The sequence below is a fragment of the Chiloscyllium punctatum genome, chromosome 26 (genome assembly GCF_047496795.1).
Source record: "Chiloscyllium punctatum isolate Juve2018m chromosome 26, sChiPun1.3, whole genome shotgun sequence".
Lineage (NCBI taxonomy): Eukaryota > Metazoa > Chordata > Chondrichthyes > Orectolobiformes > Hemiscylliidae > Chiloscyllium > Chiloscyllium punctatum.
In genome coordinates, this window is record NC_092764.1 from 18,620,977 (window position 1) to 18,644,500 (window position 23,524).

At 45.7% G+C, this 23,524-nt stretch overlaps 1 protein-coding gene across 12 annotated transcripts in view; it reads left to right on the top strand.

The window, feature by feature from the left end:
- gse1b (Gse1 coiled-coil protein b) overlaps positions 1 to 23,192 on the top strand; it is a 627,491-nt gene extending 604,299 nt beyond the window's left edge. For 9 of the 12 annotated variants that reach the window (XM_072595890.1, XM_072595895.1, XM_072595901.1 and 6 more), the window contains 6 exons: positions 7,991 to 8,267; positions 9,412 to 9,528; positions 11,566 to 11,922; positions 17,531 to 17,803; positions 19,412 to 19,515; positions 22,035 to 23,192. In XM_072595890.1, the coding sequence (XP_072451991.1) occupies positions 7,991 to 8,267; positions 9,412 to 9,528; positions 11,566 to 11,922; positions 17,531 to 17,803; positions 19,412 to 19,515; positions 22,035 to 22,169 (1,263 nt within the window). In that variant the 3' untranslated portion in view covers positions 22,170 to 23,192. The remainder of the gene's footprint in view (positions 1 to 7,990; positions 8,268 to 9,411; positions 9,529 to 11,565; positions 11,923 to 17,530; positions 17,804 to 19,411; positions 19,516 to 22,034) is intronic. The other 3 variants (XM_072595891.1, XM_072595892.1, XM_072595894.1) reach the window with 3 other exon arrangements.
- Positions 23,193 to 23,524: the final 332 nt, after the last annotated feature.

The following is a 23,524-nucleotide window of genomic DNA, read 5'->3' on the forward strand; positions in this document are numbered from 1 at the left end:
AAAACCAGATTTGAATTGTTTGTGGAGTCCTTATCATTTCTGTGCCTGTGCCTAACCAAACATCGTATTGGCTGAAGATGATGAGGAATCAATTGAGTCTGCGATCCAGTGGGATGGCGAGGCACTTCTGGAGGGATTAAGTCATTGACGGGGCCGTGCAAAGTGGCAACGTCCATACCTGAGTGTAAGAACTATCGAAATTTGTGCTGTGTCAATCAATCACCACTTAATCACATCATCATTTTAGTGCATTTATTTGTTCTGTTCCCTGATGTTTACAATTAAATCACCGAGCAGGATCATTAGTTCCTATACCCATTAAGTCACTGATTTAGCAGATTGAAATCAGCTACATAGGGATGGAGATGAAGAGCTTCACCTGACCCACATGGGTTGCAAAATTGCTTCAGATAATGGTTCTAATGCGATGTCCTGGCAGTCCAGGTGCTGGGTAAAACATGATTTATCCCAATGGAAGTGGTCCGCGTTTTCCTCAATGGCAGAAGGATAATGGTTGGGATTCGGAGTGGTATCTCCTCTCCTGTAGAGTAGGGCTGTATGGGACAGTAGGAGCTCGTTTGGCCTGTGAGAGCAAGCTGAGGCAGTCAGAAGATATACTTCCCAGCTCAGGCAAGGGCAAGTTGGTGCCTGCTTTGAGCAAATCTGGTGGTGAGAAAATATTGAGAAGATCAAAGACACCAATAAAAAGGCCTACACACTGAAAGCGAAATAGGCTGTGATGACTGTCGTTTTAACTTTTGTTTCCTCATCTTTCCGCTTTGTGCCTAAGGTTCTGTACCTAGGTACCTTTGCACCTAAGATGGCACCGTAAGTGGCGATTTGTAAACTTTTGACTCGTGAGTATATGTGACAATAGAGCGAATTCTAATTCTAATCAATCTGTGGCAAAAGCGAGCCAAGAAAGGAATGATCAACTAATGCTTAATGTAAACACCTTTGAGTGTTCCAATGCCAAAAGCTTTGGACCTGCATGTTCTTCTGTCTGGTCTGGTGACACCGTCAGTATATTCCTGGAGTGTTCACTGTGCTCAGTGGATGAGCTAACCTTCTGCCTGAGGGTTGTCACGTGCTGTTGTATTGGGTGCTGGAGAATTTCTGTCTCACCGCACCGAGAGATTTGCTCCTGATGGCAATGGTGAGACCTTGGTTCAAATGAGCAGATGTCATCCGTTGTTCCCCTGTGCAATGACTTTGATGTAATTGCATGGACAACATCAGGAAATCTTTCCGAAATGCCACTGGAGTGTTGAATCAAACGCAAACGTAAGGGTGGGGCAGGTGTATCGCGATGAAGACATTTGTTGGTTACACAGAAGACTGTGAGGAAGGGGAAAACTACAGCCATCTTCCTTTGCCGTGTCCTCTTATCCAAAATACATTTGTTATTTGGGAGTGTACAACTTGCTGAAGAAGACATGCTTCATCAAAGCTTTTGGCCTCACATCCATCAGGATAATTTGCAAGAATGCCAAAGTAAATGGACAACAACATTTATACTATACAAAGGAAGACTGCTGATGGTTTGGCAAGTGAACTATGATCAGTGAAGATTTTTGTCATGGCGAATATGCACATTAATACTGATTGACAGTTAACTGCCAGGCTTTATTTAAATTTGAAGCCAGGCAGGTTGTCTCTGATGGATCGGGGCAATACATGAGAAATGAAACAGTTGATGGCTGTCACCTATTTTATGAGCTCAGTTCAGCCAGTGTGTAGATATGTCATTTCAGTCTGCAAAGAACATAGCCCTGTGTATTAATATATGCAGCTTCTAGTCTCCACAAGTGTGCCACAGTACTGGTAGAACTGACAATCCTAAATTGGTTGTCAGTGTAATACCTTGTACCTTATAAGGATTATCCAGCAAATGTGTCTAGTTACAGAAACACGTGTAATGTAGGACACTATTGTGAATTTGCCAAGAGCAGTGTCAGTGCGTACTCGGCCGACGTGCTGTTTGATGTGATCTGCCGGTATCGCACATCACAACAGCGCTGAAATTCATAAGCCATATTGTTTGTTTCTGTAATGGGCAGAATGTCTTTATGGCTTGACTACAGCATCCTGTTGGTGGTGAATAGAACTTGTGTGACTACTGCATAAAGCAGCATGAAGCAGCTAATGGCACCTGTTGCTTCAACTATATTTTCAGCAATGCACAAAGTAGATTAGAAACTGGGGTTCTGTAGCTCGATGGCATCTTGCCAGGATTTTTCTCGCTGCAGTAGAATTGACTCTCATCTTGATTACAGAATGGTTGCAGCTCAGAAGGAGGCCATTCAGCCTGTAATGACTGCGCAGGATCTCTGAAGGAACAATAAACCCAGTGCTATTCCCCTGCTGCAACACTACACAGTCTTTTTTAGATAATCCAAATCCCACTTAAAGGCCACAATTTACCCCTCCTCCACCACACTCTTGAGTAGGTCCTGGCCCCACACTGTGTGGAAAAGTTTCTCCTCCTGTCACCATTGCTTTTTTTTGCCAATTACCTTCAGAGCGTGTGCTCTGCTTTTCAGTCGAGTGGGAACAGCTTTTTTCTGTTCACTATGTCCAGACCCCTCATGGTTTTGAATGAAACAAGCCTGATTTTTTGAGTGGGCTGTCCGGAACCACAGGAAATGCGAAGCTGATACCGAGAGTCTGTTGTCCTGTTTGTCATGTTTTGATACCTTAATAAATAAGGCTTTTAAATACGAGAAATTAGTTGGAATGCACAGCACAGAAATTAGCCATTTACGTGCCACAGAAGCTGCCTCCCATTCTGCTTTGTCTCACACTAACAACCCATTCTCCCTCATGTCTTTGTCTAGCCTCCCCTGTATTGATCAATTCTACTTGGATCAGCCACTCCCTGTAGCAATCAGTTCCATATTCTGACCACTCTCTGAGTAAAGATGTTGTGCGTGAATTCCCAATTGAATTTATTATTAGAACCTCGTATTTAAGGATCAGATTTTGAGACTTGAGCCTGAACCCTTGTCCTGCCGTCCTCTCTCTCCGATTTTGGATTTACAACCAGTTCTTTGTAGCATTGTCTCCTGAGTGAATGTGTAACCATCTGGACTATTAAAATGGTTCTATACATTCACAACTTATAATCAGAATAACGAAGTACATCAGTCATCTGAGCTGCTAGTTGTAGTAGTAGCTCAAGAAGACTTCTCACCACCACCTTCTCAAGGGCAACTAGGGACCAACAATAAAAGCTAACCCAACTAGCAACACCCCTGTCCTCCAAGTGAATAAAGAAAACAAGCAATGTAGGGGAGGGTTTAAATTAATGTGGCAGGGGCTTGGGAACCAAATGAGGTGAGAGAACAGTAAGGAAGCAGTAACTAAAGCAGATAATGAAGTCTGCATGACTAAGTGGAAGAAGAGGCTGGGAGCAGATGATGAATGCAAAGGGAATGGTGGTCTGAGGTGCATTTGTTTTAATGCAAGAAGTGTAATAGGTCAGGTGGATGAACTTAGGGCTTGAATTAGTACCTAGGAGCATGATGTAATTGCTATTACTGAGACTTGGTTGAGGGACGGGCATGATTGACAGCTAAACATCCCAGGATATCAATGCTGCAGGCAGGGTAGAGTGGGAGGTAAAAGGGGTGGAGGAGTTGCACTACTAGACAGAGAGGATGTCACAGCGGGCCAATATGGGCAGAGCTCAAAAGTAGGAAGGGTGTGGTAACAATGTTGGGGCTGTACTACAGGTCTCACTATGTTGAGTGTGAGATAAAGGTACAAATGTGTAAACAGATCATGGAAAGATGTAGGAGCAACAGGGTAATGGTGATACGAGATTTTGATTTTCCCAACATTGACTGGGATTTACTTAGTGTTAGAGGTCTAGATGGAGCAGAATTTGTAAGGAGCATCCAGGAGGGCTTTCTAGAGCAGTATGTAAATAGTCCAACTCGGGAAGGGGCCATACTGGACCTGATGTTGGGAAATGAGCCCAGCCAGGTGGTTGATGTTTCAGTAGGGGTATTTCTTCAGGAATAGTGATAACAATTCCATAAGTTTTAGAATACTCATGGACAAAGACAAGAGTGATCCTAAAGGAAGAGTGCTAAACTGGGGGAAGGCCAACTGTACCAGTATTCGGCAGGAGCTGGGGAATGTAGATAGGAAGCAGCTGTTTGAAGGGAAATCCACATTCGATTTGTGAGAGGCTTTTGAAGAGAGGTTGGTTAGAGTTCAGAAGTGGTATGTTCCTGTGAAAACGAGAGATCAAAATGGCAAGGTTAGGGAACCATGGATGCCGGGTAAAATTGTGAGAAGAGCTGAGAGGAAAAACAATGCGTACATAAGGTCTAGGCAACTGAAGACAGACAAAGCTTTGGAAGAATATCGGGAATGTAGGGCCAATCTGAAATGAGGAATTAAGAGGGCTAAAAGGGGTCAGGAGATATCCTTAACAAACGAGGTTAAGGAAAACCTGAAAGCCCTTTTTTCATATATAAGGAGCAAGAGGGTAACTAGAGAAAGGGTTGACCCACTCAGGGACAAAGGAAGAAAGTTATGCGAGGAGTCAGAGGAAATGGGTGAGATTCTTAATGAGTACTTTGCATCAGTATTCACCGAGGAGAGGGACATGGTGGATGTTAAGGTTAGAGATAGATCTTTGGGTACCCTAGGTCAAGTCAGCATAAGGAGAGAGGACGTTTTGGGTATTCTAAAAGGCATTAAGGTAGACAAGTCCCCAGGTCCGGATGGGATCTAGCCCAGGTTACTGAGGGAAGCAAGAGAGGAAATAGCTGGGGCTTTAACACATATTTGCAGCATCCTTGAACAAGGGTGAGGTCCCGGAGGACTAGAGAATTGCTAATGTTGTCCCCTTGTTTAAGAAGGGTAGCAGGGGTACTCCAGGTAATTATAGACCGGTGAGCCTGACATTAGTGTTAAGGAAGCTGCTAGAGAAGGTACTGAAGGATAGGATCCACTCGTATTTAGAAAAAAATGGGCTTATCAGTAATGGGCAGCATGGTTTTGTGCAGGGAAGGGCATGTCTTACAAACCTAATAGAATTCTTTGAGAAGGTGACAAAGTTGATTGATGGGGGAAAGGCTGTAGATGTCAGAAACATGGACTTTAGTAAGGCATTTGATAAAGTTCCCCATGGTAGGCTGATGAAGAAGGTGAAGTCACATGGGATCCAGGGTGTTCTAGCTAAATGGATAGAGAACTGGCTGGGCAACAGGAGACAGAGAGTAGTAGTGGAAGGAAGCTTCTCAAAATGGAGACCTGTGACCAGTGGTGTTCCACAGGGATCCATGCTGGGACCACTGCTGCTTGTGATATATATAAATGATTTGGAGGAAGGTGTAGGTTGCCTCATTAGCAAGTTTGCAGATGACACCAGAATTGGTGGAGTAACAGATAGTGAAGGGAACTGTCAGAGAATATGGCAGGATATAAATAGATTGGAGAGATGGGCAGAGAAATGGCAGATGGAGTTCAATCCGAGCATTTTGAAAGATCCAATTCAAGAGCGAACTATACAGTAAATGGAAATGTCCTGAGGAAAATTGGTATACATCGAGATCTGGTTGTTCAGGTCCATTGTTCCCCGAAGGTGATAACACAGTTCAGTAAAGTGGTCAAAAAGGCATACGGCATGTTTCCTTCATTGGACAGGGTATTGAGTACAAGAGTTGGCAGGTCATGTTACAGTTGTATAGGACTTTGGTTCGGCCGCATTTGAAATACTGCGTACAGTTCTGGTAACAAAGGATGTGGATGCTTTGGAGAGGTGCAGAGGAGGTTCACCAGGATGTTGACTGGTATGGAAGGCACCAGCTATGAAGAGAGGTTGAATAGATTAGGATTATTTTCATTGTAAAGAAGGAGGTTGAGGGGGGATTTGATTGAGATCTACAAAGTTATGAGCAGTATTGACAGGGTGGATAACAAGAAGCTTTTTCCCAATTACTAGGGGTCGCGAGTTCAAAGTGAGGGGGAAAGGTTTAGGGGAGATATGCGTGGAAAGTTCTTTACGCAAAGGTGGTGGGGGTCTGGAACGCATTGCCAATGGAGGTGCTGGAGGTGGGAATGATAGCATTATTTAAGATGTATCTAGACAGATACATGAATGGGCAGGGAGCAAAGGGATACAGATCCTTAGAAAATAGGCACCAGGTTTAGATAGAGTATCTGGATCGGTGCAGGTTTGGAGGGCTGAAGGGCCTGTTCGTGTGCGATAAGGTTCTTTGTTCTTTGTCGGTACTTCTAGGGAGTTCAGCATTCATTACCCAACCCTAGTTGTACTTGGGAAAACCTGACTTCTTGAACCACTGCAGTCCTTGTGGTATACGGACACTCAGTGCTGTGAGGGAGGGAGTTTCAGGATTTTGCCCCAGTAGCAAAGAAGGAATGGCGATATAATTCCAGGATCAAATGTCGTTTGTCTGCTGCCCTTGTCCTTCTAGTTGGTGGAGTTCGGTTTGAAATGGGCTGTAGTGGGAACCTTGGTAAGATACTGCAGTGCATCTTGCAGCTGGTACTCACTGCTAACAGTGTGTGTTAGTGATTGGAGGGAGTGAATGTTGGTCAGTGTAATGGGGTGCAGATTGGCCTGCTTTGTTCACATGGTGCTGAGCTTCTTGAGTGCTTCCACCACACTCCTGGCTTGTGTCGTTCATTCAGATGGATATGTTGACTGTTCTTTCCTCTGGGGATTGGCAGAAAGATGTACGGTTGGAGGAGCTCAGCACAGAATCTTACACTACAATGAGAGGCCTTTTAATCTACAATCTATCATGCCTGTGGCTGATCTCTAACGGCTGTGCTGTTAGTTTTATTCCACAGTTCTGCTATTACCTAGTGGGTCAGCGTGGCTACATTGCTAGCACACATTCCTCTGAATTCTAGATTCTCCATCCCAATCCAGGCCTTAAGCACAAAATCTTACACTCCATTACAGTCCCCAGGGTGTGCTGTGGCAACTTTAGGGTAAGATGTTAAACTGAGAACTTGCCTGGCTTGAGGGAAAGTAAAAGCTAATGTGCTCAGCTCTCCCTGGTGTCTTGGACAAAGTCTGATCATTAGAGATGAGGTGGAAGTTTTTTTACACTGATTCATGTGTGGAATGAACTTCGGGAGGAAGTGGTGGATGTGGGCACAGTTACAATGCTTAAAATACATTTGGATAAGTTCATGAATAGGAAAGGTTTGGAGGGATCTGAGCCAATTGCAGGCAGGTGGGACTAGTTTAGTTTGGGAGTAGGGTCTGTATGGACTGGTTGGACCAAAGGGTCTGTTTCCATCCTCAATGACTCCATGATTCTGTATCATGTTGTTGTTTGTGGGAACTTGCGGCGTGCAAGTTGGTTGCCACGTTTCTCATTATAACAGTCACTACATTTCAAAGTATACCTCATTGTCTCTAAAGCATGTTGAGATATTTGGAGGTTGTCAGAAGTGCTGTATAACTGCAAGATTTTCCCTATCCCTCCAAATGTTCACCTCTTCAGGTGCTTACCCAGTTTCTCTATCAATGAGATAATGGCCGAGACTGTGAATAGAGAACAACAAGAAGTTAGGAGCAGTTCCCTCCTTTTGAAGTATTGGCACCCTCTTGGTTGGCACGGTGGTTAGCACTGCTGCCTCACAGCGCCAGAGACCGGGTTTGATTCCACCTTCGGCAACTGTCTGTGGGGAGTTTGCACATTCTTCCCGTGTCTGTGCGGGTTTCCTTCGAGTGCTCGTTTCCTCCATAGTGCAGTTTGTGTGGATTGGCCATGCAACATTACCCTTGTGTCCAGACATGTGCACACTAGGTGGATTAGCCATGGGAACTGCAGGGGTACAGGGTGGGAGGGTGGATCTATGTGGGATGGTCTTTGGAGGATCACTGTGGACTCGATCAATGGGCTGAATGGTCTGCTTCCACACAGTAGGGATTCTATTCTATCTCGCCCTGTTGAGGCTGCTGAGTTAATCTCGACCTCTCTTCCATTGGTTTTAGAAACTGGGCTTCCTGCAAGTCTTCAGCCTGACCACCCAGGCCCGGAGGGAGGAGCTGTTGAAGCAGAAACGACGCAAGAGGCGCCGGATGTTGATGGAGCGGAGTCCTTCACCGCCTCCGGTCTCAACCAAGCGGCAGGCCCCCTCACCGCGGCCCCTGCCCACCAACAAGTACAGCGCCGACGAAATGAACAGCACTCCCGACCTCGCCGAGAAGAAGAGATTCCTGACATCTTTTAGCCTCGCTCACATACTCCCGGAGAAAAGAAAAGGTAAAGGTCTGTTCCCCCGTCCATCTGTTTCTCGGTGAGGTGGGGGGTGCTGGGGAGTTGACTATCCAGAGAGTAGCAGCCTCTGGGCCTTTGGTTGGAGTTTCTGTTGTTTCTGTATCCATCCCCACCTCCACCCATCCCCACTGACTCTCAGCCCTTCTCCTCCCTCCCTGAGAATGAGGGGTTCTCTTTATTTCTGTTCCAGTGTCTGTTCTGCCATCCCATCCACATTTAGCCCTCCCAGTCTTAGAGATCATTTGACCCAAGGCATATGAGGCAAATGACCAAATGCGGGAAATTGGGATGAGAGTCATTAGGTGGTTGTTTTTGACCGGCAGAGATTCGATGGGCTGAAGGGCCTTTTCCGAACTGTAGACCTCTATGGCCCTGTGTAGTGAAGGTGTCAGAGGACAAGCAGGGTTTAGGGAAAAGAGGGAGAACAGGATTTAGTGCCTTAGCCAAAGGGCAGCACCTCCAGTAGTGCAGCTGCCTCGCAGTGGAGCATTGGTCAAAATTTAGTGTTCAGGCCTCCATGCTGGGAGTTGAATCCACACCTTTCAGACTCAGAGGTGGCAGAGAGACTAGCTGAGTCCTGTCTGGCTGCCCTGACAGTTCCTTCCCATGTTACTCCTCTGTTCATGGTGTTTATCCACATTACTGATCTTTGCTCCCTCCAGTCTGAGGTGCAAGTACCCCCAACGGCCCCAGCATGAGGGCTTCCTGCCACCAACTGGAACTCAATAGATGAAGCACTTTGATTTTGATAATATGAAGAGCATAGTGTGTGAAAGGTTCGTTAAAATCTTAAAAGAATATTCCAACTAAAGTCAAAAGTTATTAACCACACCTTGTCAATTTATGTGAGTTTTCTTTTCCACACATTCAGTAAATGGGTATGTAGATATTAAAATCACCCATTTGATCTCCAGCCATTATTGGTCAGCTTCCACTTTTAATAGACCTCAGTCAGACTTGGATAACAGCTTCATGCTGAGTCGGAATTAACCCACACTTGGCTATGGTCCCACAGCTAAATACCAACGCGCCTGGCTCTGTCACACAGTTTCAATTCGCTGTTGGGGTTTGTTTAAAGATCAGTGTTCACCCTAATATTTATTGGCGCTTCTTTCCCTCTCTCTCACACACACAGAAAAGGAGACCCTGATAGAAATGATCCATTCCATAAAACAGAAGACCCAGCCTTCAGAAGCACCTTTTAAATACCTCTCCCCTCCATCGTGTAGCAGTCCCAGCTCATCTCAGACTGGTGAGTGTTGATCTCTTCGAGAGGTCCTTTTGTAACTGGTCTATGAGAAGCTCCAGAACTGCTGGTTTAATCGGAATGCACATGGGGATGCACCTCTGGGGTGACTCCCCTCCAGCAATACAGTGGCGGCCGGTGGAGGGTTTTTTTTTCCGAACTCCTTTTCATCTGCTCAAACACAGCTTCGTTAGTTTTTTCACACATCTTCCTGTCTCTCGCCGTATACTTCACTGTCCCTCCCTCCATTTCTCTCCTTTTACTTTGAAGCATTTCTCTTCCCTTCCCGCTAGAGCCTGCCAAAACTTTGCCAATGGGTCTGACCTCAGGAAATGGTTGAGAGAGGGGACATAATCGATCTTCTGCCCTCCTCCCATCCCCACCCCCAAATCAAACCTCAGTTGCTTCCTTCAAAACTGACTTCATATTTGCTGAATAAACAAACCTAAAACTCTGTGCTTGAAGCTGCAATTCCCATTTTGGCTGTTTGCTTCTCTGTCTTATAGACGGTAAGATGATTAAGTGATCTCAGCCCGTCTTCCTGACCTGAATGGCAAAGAAAAATCCTTCACAACTCACTGGCAACGCAGTTTGAGCAAAGAAAGTGACCTTTAATAGGAGGAGTGGCTTAAGTCAATGAGGATTGGAGTTCCTACATTACTGTGGAACACAGGGGTGGGCATCTTTGCTGGGGGATTGATTCTGGCCATTTTGCCAAGTCTGCAGTCATGCTCAAATGATCCAGTTGTGTGATTGGAATCATCTTCAATTTATTTCCTAAATGTTGGGAACACTGCAGCAACATTTGTCGGAACATCTCTGATTGGAGGGTTGGGTAGGGTGATGTTGTTATGTGAGTGTCTTTGAGGTTCCAAGAATCTCCCTTTTTCAGACTGATATCATGATGACCAGGGGGGTCAGGCGATTAAGATCTTTCAGTTTCAATGGTTAATATTTGGCACTTGCTTTCAGAAGGGGAGAAATGCTGCCTCATGCCGTGTGCTAGTCACAGTTTAGGCAGAGGTGAGGCACTAAGTAGATATTTTTGTCTTTACATTTTGCTGTGTCTTTGGCCAGAATGCTGGTCACTTAGTGTCCAAACCCCCAATTCATGCAATGCAACCAACTGGCTAAATCTATGATACTGAGCTGTTTGGATCAGGATTTGATCCCAAACTTGCTCTGACTGGGACAACATTAGAAACAGTCCAGTTATCTCCCAGTCCCTCCCTCACAGGATGAATCCAAATTAGCCACTGTTCAGGGAATCAGTGGCTTCTGAGGAAAGGAGCTGTGAATGGAGATTCGAGTTTCTATCTGTAAATCCCACTGCCCTCTATAGTTCTGAACCAGACAGATCCAGAGGGTGTTAGTTCAACTTTCAGTCCCTGCTGAGTTAGCCAATCTTAGCTGGGGTTAAAGGTGAAGAGAGGCACAAGCAAGGGCTTGCTAGCCATTAACATGAGCCCAGGGGTGAGCCTCTGGTGCAGACTGAGTGCTGTGAGGCACTCATAGGCTGGCCAGCAGTTTCTAGCTGATTTTAACCCCCCCCCGCCCCACACACGCACACACACGGACAGACACATGCAGATGGACATATGCGCGGATGGACACATACATGTGAGGACAGATACGCACACACACACACACACACACATGCATGGACCACCCAAGTGTTCATGTATTAGAGAGAGCTGTGGATTACAGTGCCTCAGTACCAGCCGTCACTGAGGTTCGTTTTGAAATAAGCTGTTGTGCATGGCCCGATTTAGTGAGTGCACAGTATTTTTCCGTTTATTTGTGGGACTGTGCACCCATTTCCCTCAGAACAGGGCTTGTGTGGTAGCTCTGAGGCTTCTGTGTGGGCAGTGCAGCTTCAAGGAAACATCAGTCACCACTATTCGAGGGGATGTTTTCATTTGAAGTGAAATCCCTTTTACTGAAACAGTCATTTGTACCTGGCTGTGAGCACAATGATGCGATACAGCACAGCTGTGAAAGGCACCTATCTTGAAAATCACATGCACCTTTCTGTTTCTGCAGTGGGCGCAGCCGAGTCTTCCACCTCTGCCGAATCCGATAGGCCACCAAGCGCCACCCCTGCTGTGCCGGAACTCCGGAAGAGTGCAGAGCCAGCGAAAGCCTCAGAGGCTACGTCGAAGCCTAAGGAGCCAGGCCCTCACAATGACAAGACTAGGCCTGTCGAGGGGCCTGTTGGGAATAGGACAGTAAGCGTGCTCACAAACACCACAGCTGCCCTCCAGAAAGACAATCCTGGCACCGGGCACAGCCTGAACGAGAAAAGGAAGCCCTGGGAGGTGTTCATGGCTGAGGACTTTGCCCAGCAGTTTCACGAGTCTGTGCTGCAGTCCACACAGCGAGCATTGCAGAAGCACAAAGGTAGGTGGGAATGACTAACGTGGTGGTCGTTTGTACAGAATCGATGGGCTGAAGGGTCTCCCCTGTGGTGAATGATTCATGGGAGGAGGTGCCTGCTCCTGCTGCCTGAGGAAAAATCCAGGAGTTAATTGTGCAAGGGGGAAGGAGAGGGGTGTCATGGTGGCTCAGTGGTTAGCACTGCTGCCTCACAGCGCCAGGAACTTGGGTGCAGTTCCAGCCTCCAGCGACAGTCCGTGTAGAGTTTACATATTCTCTCCGTGTCTGCGTGGGTTTCCTTTGGGTGTTCCAGTTCCGTCCCACAGTCCAAAGATGTGCCTCACATGGGTGGATTGGTCGTGGGAAATGCAGGGCTACAGGAGTAAGGTAAGGGGTGGGTGAGATGCCGTTCAGAGGGTCGGTGAGGACACGATGGGTCCAAATGGGCCACACTGTAAGGATTCTAAGATTCCATGAATTTCTTTCTGAACAGTATTGTGCACATTGCTGATAATCTGTCACATTCTAAGTGCCCCAAACTGCATTACTATGATGAGGCTTCATGAATGGGTGGATTTCAGGGTAAACAAAGCTAGATTCAAACAGCTAAACATCCAAAAGCAATTTGTGCCATTAATTATATTTTGGACCACACTAGATTTACAGCCATTTTCCACCAGTAATGTTCCTACCAACACCAGTCAGTATTTTGATGATGTTGATTGAAAGAGAATACTTTTCAGTTTATTCCATGGGACTTTGAACATCCACTCCAGCTCTTGCGCCCAGCTCTGGGTGCCACGTTATAGGAAGGATGCGAACACACTGGACAGAGAATGCAGAAATGGTTTACAAGGTTGGTTCCTTGAGGAGAACATAAAACAGCCCTTCAGCTCTCGATGTTGTGCTGACCATTTATCTTCTAAAATCAGTCTAATCTACATACCCTCCCTTGTACTACCTTCCATGTACCTATCCAAGAGTCGCTTAAATGTCCCTAATGTATTTGACTCTACTATTACTGCTGCAGTGCATTCCACACACCCACCACTCTTAGTGTAAAGAACCTACCTCTGACATCTCCCCTAAACCTCCCTCCAATCACCTTAAAATTATGTCCCCTCATGATAGCCATTTCCGCTATGGGCAGAAGTTTCTGGCTATTCGTTCTATCTCTGCCTTTTGTCAACTTGTAAACCTCTATCAAGTTGCCTCTCATACTTCTTCGCTCCAATGAGAAAAGGCATGCCCTCCAGTCCAGGAATTTCAGTGATGAGGATAGATTGAAGAGGTTGGGACCTCTCCTCCTTGAAGAGGAGAAGGCTGAGCAGAGATCTGATAGAGGCTGTCAAACTTTGGCTAGAGCTGCTTGGAAGAAGCTGGTCTGACCTAGAAAAGGAACAAAAACTCGAGGCCACAGATTTAAACTGAGCAACAAATGGGACAAGAGCAAAGTGATGGGAAACCTGAAGATTCAGCGATATGTGAGGGTGTGGAAGGCCGTGCCTGGGTGGGATCAGGTTCAACTGAGGCATTCTGGAGCTCTTTGGATGATTATTTGGATAAAGATGACATGTGGGAAGTGGTGGTGGGGAAGGCAGGAGATTGGCACGAGGTAATGACAGCCGTTTGCAGAATCGGGTACAGGCAGGTTGGGCCGAATGACCATCTTGGGCGCTATAACAATTCTGTGATTCTCTTGCAATGACACCTGACTGTGTGGTACCCAATATCCACCACCTAAAGTCACTCCTGTTAGTCCCACCTGCTTTCCTGTTCATTGACGTTTTACAACTGAGGAACAATCTGATAATGCGGATGCTGGCCACAGCTCCTCGAATGAAAAGTTGTTCGTGTGCTCCAGATCTCATTTCACCGGGAGTTTTCCCAAGTGAGCAGTGGGATGATGGAAGCTTTCCTACCCCAGTACGGACTGAGGTTATGCGGCAGAACCTTTTAAAACTAATTCTGGGGCAGGATCGTGTCAGGGTTACCACCCCACACCTGCCAGCGAAAAGGGAGTGGCTGTGTTCCTGAGGTATCCAGCCTTCAAAAGGAAGACACTTGGACGAGGTATTTAATTTTTAAAATATTCTCTAAATCATCCCAGTAACCACAACTCTGACATACTTAGCCCTCCACCGGAGATGCAGGGACAACTATGGGGAGGACCTTGAGATTTACGGACTGACTCGGTTAAGCCACTTTCAGCCGGCTGATGGGTTTTAGCTTCAGCTTGACAGTGCCAGCAGTACCCAGGGTCATTCCAAGGTTGGGTAGCTAAATATTCTGCGAGGCAAGCTTAAAAGCCTAATCAGGGTACAGAAGGACTGTCATATGAGGAGCAGTTGAATAGATTGGGCCTGTCTTCATTGGGTTATCGAAGAATGAGAGGCGACCTTAATGGAATGTACAAGGTTCCTCAGGGACTTTACAGGGTAACTGTGGAATGGTTGCCTTCCCTGTGGGAGAATCTAGGACCAGACAGCGTAGTCATAGAATAAGGGGTTGCCCACTTCAATCAGAGATGAGGAGCAATTTCTTCCCTCAGAGGTTAGCAAATCTGTGGATTTCTTTACCACAGAGCGCTGTTCAGCTGAGTCACTAAGTGCATTCACAGCTGAGGTAGACAGATTTTTAATGAGTCTGGAACTTGAGGATTATGGGGAAGTAAATGCAGGAAAGTGGAGTTGAGGACCATCAGATCAGCCACGATCTCATTGAACAGTAGAGTAGATTCAATGGGTTGAATGGCCTATTTCTTGTCCTTGTGCCTTCTGGCCTGATAGGCTGCTGTTACCTTTGGCCACCGTCAGTCGAATCACACTCTTGGTGCCCTCACATCGAAACATCCTCCTGGTCCTGAGTTCGAGCCCTAACAGTATGGGAAGGTTCCAGCCAAGGACAGAGAAATCTCGAGTAGTGTATCTGACATGTTCCACAATCTAAGCCAGCTCTTCACTTGCCTTCAGAGAAAAAAAGACAGATCGATCTCAGAGTGGAGTCTTGCTGTGCACAAGTGATCCTGTCCACAAGTGATTCCCACATGACAGCAGGAAGTACACTTTAGAAGTACGTCATTGGCTGCATAAAACACCTTAGGATGTCCCCAGTACCTAACAGGTGCTTTACAAATGCAAGTCCTGTAGTCCTTTCCCGTGTTCAAAGACATCAGCCACTTTGACAGGCCAATTGTAGGGAGGAGGGGGAGAGTTTGCAAGTGCTGCCCTCTGCCCGTGTTTTTCAGATTGATTACTGCTTCCTACGAAATGTAAGAAATTTAGCAACAGTTTCTTGCTCCAGGAAGCTAACCCCATGCTGGGTTTGAACCTGATCACTGCAAGTGCTCCCTCTCAAAGCATCCAATTAACCAGCTGCCTTCTCAACGAAAGGAAGTTATGAGCATGTCTCCCTGCGGTAATTGCAAATGATTATTTGTTTACATTTTTTATTAGTTTGCTTTGTGCTTCTGGCTGAAATTCAGCCCAAGATAAACACAGGTACACTGCTGCCTTGTGATGAAAGGAAGCTCCTGTTTCACTGTGGTCACTTTAAGCACGCTGATTTCTGGCCTTCAGTCAGGGGAGGTGACACCCCAGTGGTATTGTTGCTGGGCTGTGAATCCAGGGACACAGGTAATGTCCTGGGGACCTGTGTTCGAATCTCACAATAGAAATCTGCAAGTAAGAGAGTAATGCTGACTGTCGATTGTTGGGATTGGGGGGGAAATTAGCCTAATGGCAACTCATTACAGTTATTGTAAAACCCAGCTGGTTCAGTAACCTCTTTTAGGGAGGTAACCATCCTTACCTGGTCCAGTCTACATATGACTCCAGACCCAGACTCTTAACTGCCCTTTGGCCAATAAATACCAGCCTAGCCAGAGACACCCATAGCCTTTGAACATATGAACAAAAAGCTGTCTGGTTGTCAAATTGCTGAACTAAGGTGGTGGACGGGATATTAACTAAAGCAAGACAGTTGGAGGTAATAAAAAGGCAAAGAAATTGACACAATGTGAATTTTATTACCAGCTGGTGAAAGCAAGAATCTCTGTCTGTCTGTGTCCGTACATTCGTTCTAGGAAGATCCCGGAGAAATTTGGATTTGTAGTTATTTCTTGATACAAATTAGTGATCTCGATCGTGATGTGAATGCAACAATTTCAAAGTTTGCAGATGACGTTAAATTTGCAAGAATTATAAATTGTGAGGAGACCAATGCAGACCTTCAAAAGGACATTGACAAAGATGATGAAGTGTGCAGGTACAGTTCAATGCAGAGAAGTGTGAGCTGATGCACTTGAGTCAGAAGAGCAATGAAGGTCAATGTAAATTAGAAGGTAGAATTTTAAAGGAGGGTCAGGAGCAGAGGGACCTGGGTGGATATGTGCACAGATCAGTAAAGGTGGCGAGTCAAAGAGTGTGGTGCTGGAAAAGCACAGCCTGTCAGACAGCATCTGAGGGGCAGGAGAATCGACATTTTGGGCAAAAGCCCTTCATCAGGAATGAGGCTTATGAGCCAAGGGGACTGAAAGATAAATGGGAGGGGGATCGGGCTGGAGATGAGGTAGCTGGGAATGCGATAGGTAGATGAAGGTGGGGGTGAAAATGATAGGTTGGAGAGGAAGGTGGAGTGGGTAGATGGAAAGGAAGATGGAAAGGTAGGACAGTTCAAGAGAGCGGTGCCGAGTTGGAAGATCGGGACTGGGATAAATGGGGAAGGGGAAATGCAGAAACTGGTAAAATCCACATTAATGCCATGTGGTTGGAGGGTCCCAGGGTGGAGAGAGCCATAAATAAAGCATTCAGTCGTCTTGACTTTATTAATAGGGGCATAGATTACAAGAGCAATGAGGTGATATACAACATCTGTTTGACCTCATCTGGAGTATTATATACAGTTATGAGTGCCACATTAGAGGGAAGATATGAATGCATTGGAGAGACTGCAGGAGAGATTTACAAGAATGGTTCCAGGGATGAGACACCAGTTATGAGGAACAATCGCAGAGGTTGAGCCTGTTATTGGAGAGAAGAAAGCTGAGAGGAAATTTGATAGAGGTTTTCAACCTGCTCAGGATTATGAAAGTGTTGATGGGAATAAGCTGCTCATGACAAGAGGGCATTGATTTAACATGATGTGCAAAAGAAACAGGGGTGATGTGAGAAAAATCTTTTTCTCAAAGTGAGTAGTTAGAGTATGGAATGCATTGTCTAGAACTGTGTTGGAGGCAGGTTCGTTTGAGGCATTCAAAAGGGATGATTACTTGGATAGAAAGGCAGGAAATTGGTACAAGGTAGTAGATCCAGTGCAAGCACAAAGGGGCTGAATTGCCTCTTGCACCATAACAATGCTGTAATTCTGTTTCCCAACCTGGAATGTGAATGGCATCGTAGGTTTCTGACACTAATCTAGAGAGTGCATAAGATTGACCACTGAGCTGACCTGCTGACCCTATATTCATCAAAGTGGATGAGTTACAGTCCACTAGGTCTTCACAGTGAGCATTCCTGAGATATTCTCTCTGATTATTTTACCCAGTCATCTCTCTACTCCCCCTGCCCCTTTCCACATGGTGGAATTTTCATTTATTCACCCCAGCCCTCACAGAAATCTTGTTTCTCTTCAGGTACCACGGCGACACTAACTGCAGAACAGAATCACAAGCTTGATGCCTCTGTCCGCTACAACATTCCAGAGATGGACTCTGCCAGCCGAGCTGAGTTTACACACCAGAACGGGCAGCACAGTGCCACCCAGACCCGGAAAGGGATGGCATACGAGCGTGAGGAGGAAACTGACAATGAAGATGAAGAGGAGGAAGAGGAGGAATCGCGACCTTTCCATTCAAAGTGGCAGGGCATTGAAGCTGTCTTTGAGGCTTACCAGGAATATGTGGAAGGTACGCTGTATGTCAGGTGGTGGGTAATAGCGAGGCACCTTACAGTGCATCTGGAGTCAAATATAGGCCAGTCCCATGGTAAAGTCAGCCATTCGCAAACACTTCAGTGAACCAGTTGCACCGTATCGTAATCCAATCATGTTGACCATTACTGAGATGAACTTTTTTAATTTCAGATTTTACTAATTGAATACATTTAAATCCCTCCATTTGCTCTGACTTGGACCCACTCCCAGCAGGCCCACTGAGTTGTTGCCAGTTCTGCTACTGCTGTGTTCCTGTCCCTGCACCACAACCACCACCTTGAGGGCAATTCGGGGTGAGTGATAGGGTGGCACAGTGCCTTAGTGGTTAGCACTGCTGTCTCACAGCGCCAGGGATCCGGCTTCGATTCCAGCCTCAGGTGACAGTCTGTATGGAGTTTGCACATTCTCCCCGTGTCTGTGTGAGTTTCCTCCGGGTGCTCCGGTTTTCTCCCATATCCAAAGATGTGCCGGTTAGGTGAGTTGGCCATGCTAAATTGTCCACACTGTTAGGTGCATTACTCGGGGTAAATGTAGGGGAATGGGTCTAGGTGGGTTGCTCTACAGAGGGTCAGTGTGGACTTGTTGGGCCGAAGGGCCTGTTTCCACACTCTAGGGAATCTAATCTAATCTAATCTGATAAATGCTGTCCTGAGCCACCAATGCTCACATCCTCCGAACGAATCGAAGGAACTGCCGAAGAGTGCAATGTGGCAGTCACCCATTTCAGTGGGGGGAGTGAACAACAGAGACCGAAGGATGCTTGACAAGAAAACCAAGCCTGTATCCTCTTCAGAAGGAAAGTCTTTGAAGGGAACAGGAGGCATGAAGATAAACAACCAAATAGAAACAGAAAGTGCTGGAGAAGCTCTGCAGGTCTGACATCATCTCTGGAGAGAGGATCGCTCATGAATTTAATAAAAGCAACATAATGTGGATGCTGGAGATCTGAGATTTTAAGAAAACACAGGAAGTGCTGGAGATGCCTTCTCCACAGACCTGCTGAGTTTCTCCCGCAGTTTCTGTTTTTATTTCCAATCTCCCGCATCACAACATTTTCCTTTTAGTTAAGGAGTTAAACAAAGAACAAAGAAAATTTACAGCCCAGGAACAGGCCCTTCGGCCCTCCAAGCCTGAGCCGATCCAAATCAACTGTCTAAACCTGTCGCCCAATTCCTAAGCATCTGTATCCCTCTACTCCCCACCCACTCATGCATCTATCCAGACGCATCTTAAATGAATCTACCGTGCCTGCCTCAACCACCTCTGCTGACAACGCATTCCAAATGCCCACCACCCTCTGTGTGAAGTACTTGCCGTGTGTATCCCCCTTAAACTTTCTACCTCTCACCTTGAAAGAGTGACCTCTTGTTATTGAATCCTTCACCCTGGGAAAAAGCTTGTCTCTGTCCACCCTGTCTATACCCTTCATGATTTTGTAAACCTCAATCAGTTAAATGACCTTGTTTTGTCTGTGCCTGTTGCTACTGTTAAGCTGAGTTCTGAGATTAGAGTGCTAATGATTTGGTGACAAGTTAATGCTTCAAGCAGATGAAGTAACACAAAATTCATAATTTCATTACAGAACAAAATATTGAGAGGCAGATTCTGCAGGCCCAGTGCCGACGTCTAGAAACATTTCACTATAACCTTAGCCTGACTGCAGAACAGCTATCCCTCAGTATGTCGGTAAGTGCTGAGATGAAACATTTTGTGACAATTCTCTTGTTTATACTGGACTGTTAAACCCCTGGACTGATTTTTCTCATTTCAATGGGAACAGGAGTACTGAGGCACAGAACGTAACCCTAATATTCTTATGAGGTCCTTGAAATGGCTATATCAGAGCAGCAGCAAGTGCACCACATTAACCAGATAGGACCCTGATGGAGTTCTCAAGGGCTGACAGTCCAGAACGTGTTCCATCTTTTGTACTCAGCAACCTAACCAGCCAGCTGTTTATAATGAGGCTGCTGTCCACTGGATGGCATTGGACACCAGCAAAATTGCCACCCCGTGGAATAGAAACGAAGAGCTTTGAACCTTGATAAAGTTTTATTCACTGAACAAGTTTTACCCAGACCATGTTGGTCTACTTTGAGAATTAAATTGTACCTCCCACAGTGATTGTCCCTTTATGAAAGAGTATTGTGGCGGCAGCTTCAGTGATAGTTTGGAAAGAACATTGTGTTGTTATCTAAAGGGGGAATAGTTGTCGGACAATGGGGAAAAACTGGGGCAATAGCATCAATGTACTGTCTTTGTGCAGAGCTAGTACTGACACATTGGGCCTAATGGCCTCGGTGCAGTGACTATTCTGTAATTGTATTGAATTGAATTTATTGTCACGTTTACCGAGGCACAGTGAAAAGCTTTGTCTTCCAAGCAATACAGGCAGATCACAGAGTTAAGTAGCATAGACAAGTAAATAACAGGTAAACAGTGGCAAAAACAAAAACAGGTACAGGTGGATGTTAAGAGTTTGAGAGTCAATTCAGTATTCTAACAACAGTAGGGTAGAAACTGTTACGAAAAGAGTGTAGAACAATTGGAGGAAATAGGAAACTTAGATCTGCATGGAGGAGCTCACAAGGAGTCAACCATATCCGGTGCCATCTTGTAGTTCTGTAGTGACAGAGCTGAATTAGTAAATGTCTTGTGTACTCAGGACCCAAGTTTCTACCTCCTTTTGTCCAGAGTGGACGATAGGATGGCGTACAACAGTTAGCTTCAGAGTGCCTTGACTATTGAGTTGGCCTGTTGGTGGTCAGAGAGAGACAGAGTGATAGACTGACCACAGGTTGTGCTGTTGGTCACTCTGCCTGGCTGCAGAGAGAGGATAAGGTTTGGTGCGTTATCTCACTGTGTCGGACTGTCCCCTGGACAATGGCCTCATCCCACAGAGTGACACTGAAATTTTATTTGAATGAATGCCCTTTGTCGAATGGATTATAATACTTAAAAACAAATACTGAATCTGAAATGCTGCACCTAAAGAGTGTCTCAACAATGCTTTAAGGATAACGGTTGGGTGTGTCTCCTTTCCATGCATAAGACCTGTCAGTCCTGTTGAGTCGATGAGGGTGGTGCTGGGAAAGCACAGCATATCAGGCAGCATCCAAGGAGCAGGAGAATCAACATTTTGGGCATAAGCCCTTCATCAGGAATGAAGCTTGTGGGTCAGAGCTGAGAGATAAATGGGAGCAGGTGGGGCTGGGGGGAGAGGTAGCTGGCAAAGCGATAGGTGGATGAAGGTGAGGGAGAAGGTGCTAGGCCAGAGGGGGGAGTGATGGATGGGTTCGGAGGGCGGTGAAGAGTTGGAGGCTTGGGACTGATATAATGTTGGAGGAAGGGACATAAGGAAGCTTTTGAAATCCACGTTTATCCTCTGGTGGTTGCAGGGTCCTGTCAAGTCCTGTTGAGCAAGTGTTGCCACGTTATTCCATGGACTCCCTGGAATGTCTGTATGGCTCCCAGTTAGAGAGCCACTGACCTGTGTGGCCACAGTTCAACATCTGCAGGAGAGCAGGGAATAATATAGGAGGCAACTTGTGTCTATCCATTGGTTGGCCACAGCCAAAACTTCAACACCCAAATTTCTGGAGGTGTGGATGACACATTTCCTGTCCATGCTGAAAAATGTGTTGCTGGAAAAGCGCAGCAGGTCAGGCAGCATCCAAGGAGCAGGAGAATCGACATTTCGGGCATAAGCCCTTCTTCAGGAAGAAGGGCTTATGCCCAAACGTCGATTCTCCTGCTCCTCTGATGCTGCCTGACATGCTGCGCTTTTCCAGCAATACATTTTTCAGCTCTGATCTCCAGCATCTGCAGTCCTCACTTTCTTCTGTATTTCCTGTCCATCTCTAGTTCAGAAAATGTTAATGAGCTATCTCTTTGAACGCCTGCATTGCTAAATCTCTCATGGCGGGAGAAGGACCTTCAATGAGGAAACCAGTTATAAGATCCAGGTCACAACAATCTGGAATTATAAGTAAAAAATCTAGACGTTCCATTCACAGCTCGTGAATTTAATTAATAACTTGGAGGGAAGGCAGCTGTCTGCATATTTCAGAATAACTAACAATTCTGTGAACTTGTGTCCGAATAGGGCTCGAAGTTAAATAACTTAAATAATTCAAAGTCAAGCAACTTATGAGTGGTGGTGCTGATAATTGATTCCAGTGTGTCTGATTCTGTTTGAAATGCAGGAACTACTGGCTCAGAAGCAGAAAGTTGCCTCTGAAAGGGAAAGACTCCAATCCGAGCTGGACCATTTAAGAAAGTGCCTTGCACTCCCAACCATGCACTGGTCTCGAAGCTATTTCAAGTCCTACCCAAGGTGACATCCCTGTTAGCTCAGCCACAGCATAGAGAAACTATTTTGTTATCCTGGTATTTAATATTCCCATTGGAATTGATACTCTAGGCAAGACCTAAGGAAACGTGCCACATATGAAGCAAAGGGTCGAAGGAGAAACAACCTATTTGAATGAACATTGCAATGCAACTGTAATGAGACTTCTGGATCTATTTTTACATAAATTTGCTTAAGGAAACCTTTTTTTTCCAGCCTGTTTGATCTGATTATCATTATTCTATCCCTCTTTTTCTGGTTAAAAGGACAAGTCAGTTTGCTTTTGAAAGCACGGGGTTCGGAGACCTCATTCTGAGCTCCCAGAGCCGACACTAACCTATTCAGTGTACACATTGACTCCTTCGGTCAAGTGGCCTACTATAGCAGCGTGGACAGGACATCAGATTCAGTCGGACTTCTCGCCTGGATGTTTCTTGCCCGAAAGTGAAGAAGCAGAAGAACCCAATCCGTTGGAAGATGCTGCGAGTGCTGACCCCGTGAGAATGAAGGACCTTGGCTCTCCACCTTCCCTCACAGGATTCCCCTTCCATCAGTCCGTCTGCCAAAATCCTTGGAAATCTCTTCTCGTTCCCGCATTCCCATACCTACTCCCACCCGTCCCTCAATTAAAAAGCATCTGAAATATTGGCTGTCCCTCACAACCCTTGTAGTGCAGCTGAACCAGGCCACAATAGGACAGTTCAAGACTCGCTCAGATAATGAGGCTTTTTTTAAAAAAACACGAAAAATGCACTTAAGGCGATTGAAGGTACCTTGAAACTAGAATCTTCTAAATCACAAGAGATGCATGTTACAAAGCTGAGTGTATGCATTAAAAAAAAGTAGAAAGATGGGAGCCTGAAGGGCAGGGGTTTTTTTAATTAAAAAAGTAAATAAAAAGGATTTTTTCACACAAGAGGTGCTTTGCCTTGTACTGTATATAAATGAAAACAGATTTTGTATGTTTTTATTACTTTAATTATTGTTATTAAAGCTTGCCATTTTTAATATGTTTCTGCTTTGGCAAATATCTTGCTTTTAGTGTTCGTACTGCTGCTGGTCAGGACAAAAAAAATGTAAATGTTTTTAAAAGGAAATCCGAAAGAGAAAGAAAGCGAGCTGGTTTTCACTGGTGCATGCTCTGTTACTCTAGTTTTCATGTGGCACCAGTTTAAGATTTCTGCACAGGAGGATTCAAAGCCTCTACATCCTGCCACCCCCCCCCCCCCCCCCCCCAATCATACTGCCTCCCCACCCCACTCCCCCCCCTTCCTCCCTGTTATTTATGTGTGCTCGGAGCAGGTGAGCACTGTTAGTGATGTGTGGCTGTATCAGCTACTTTAT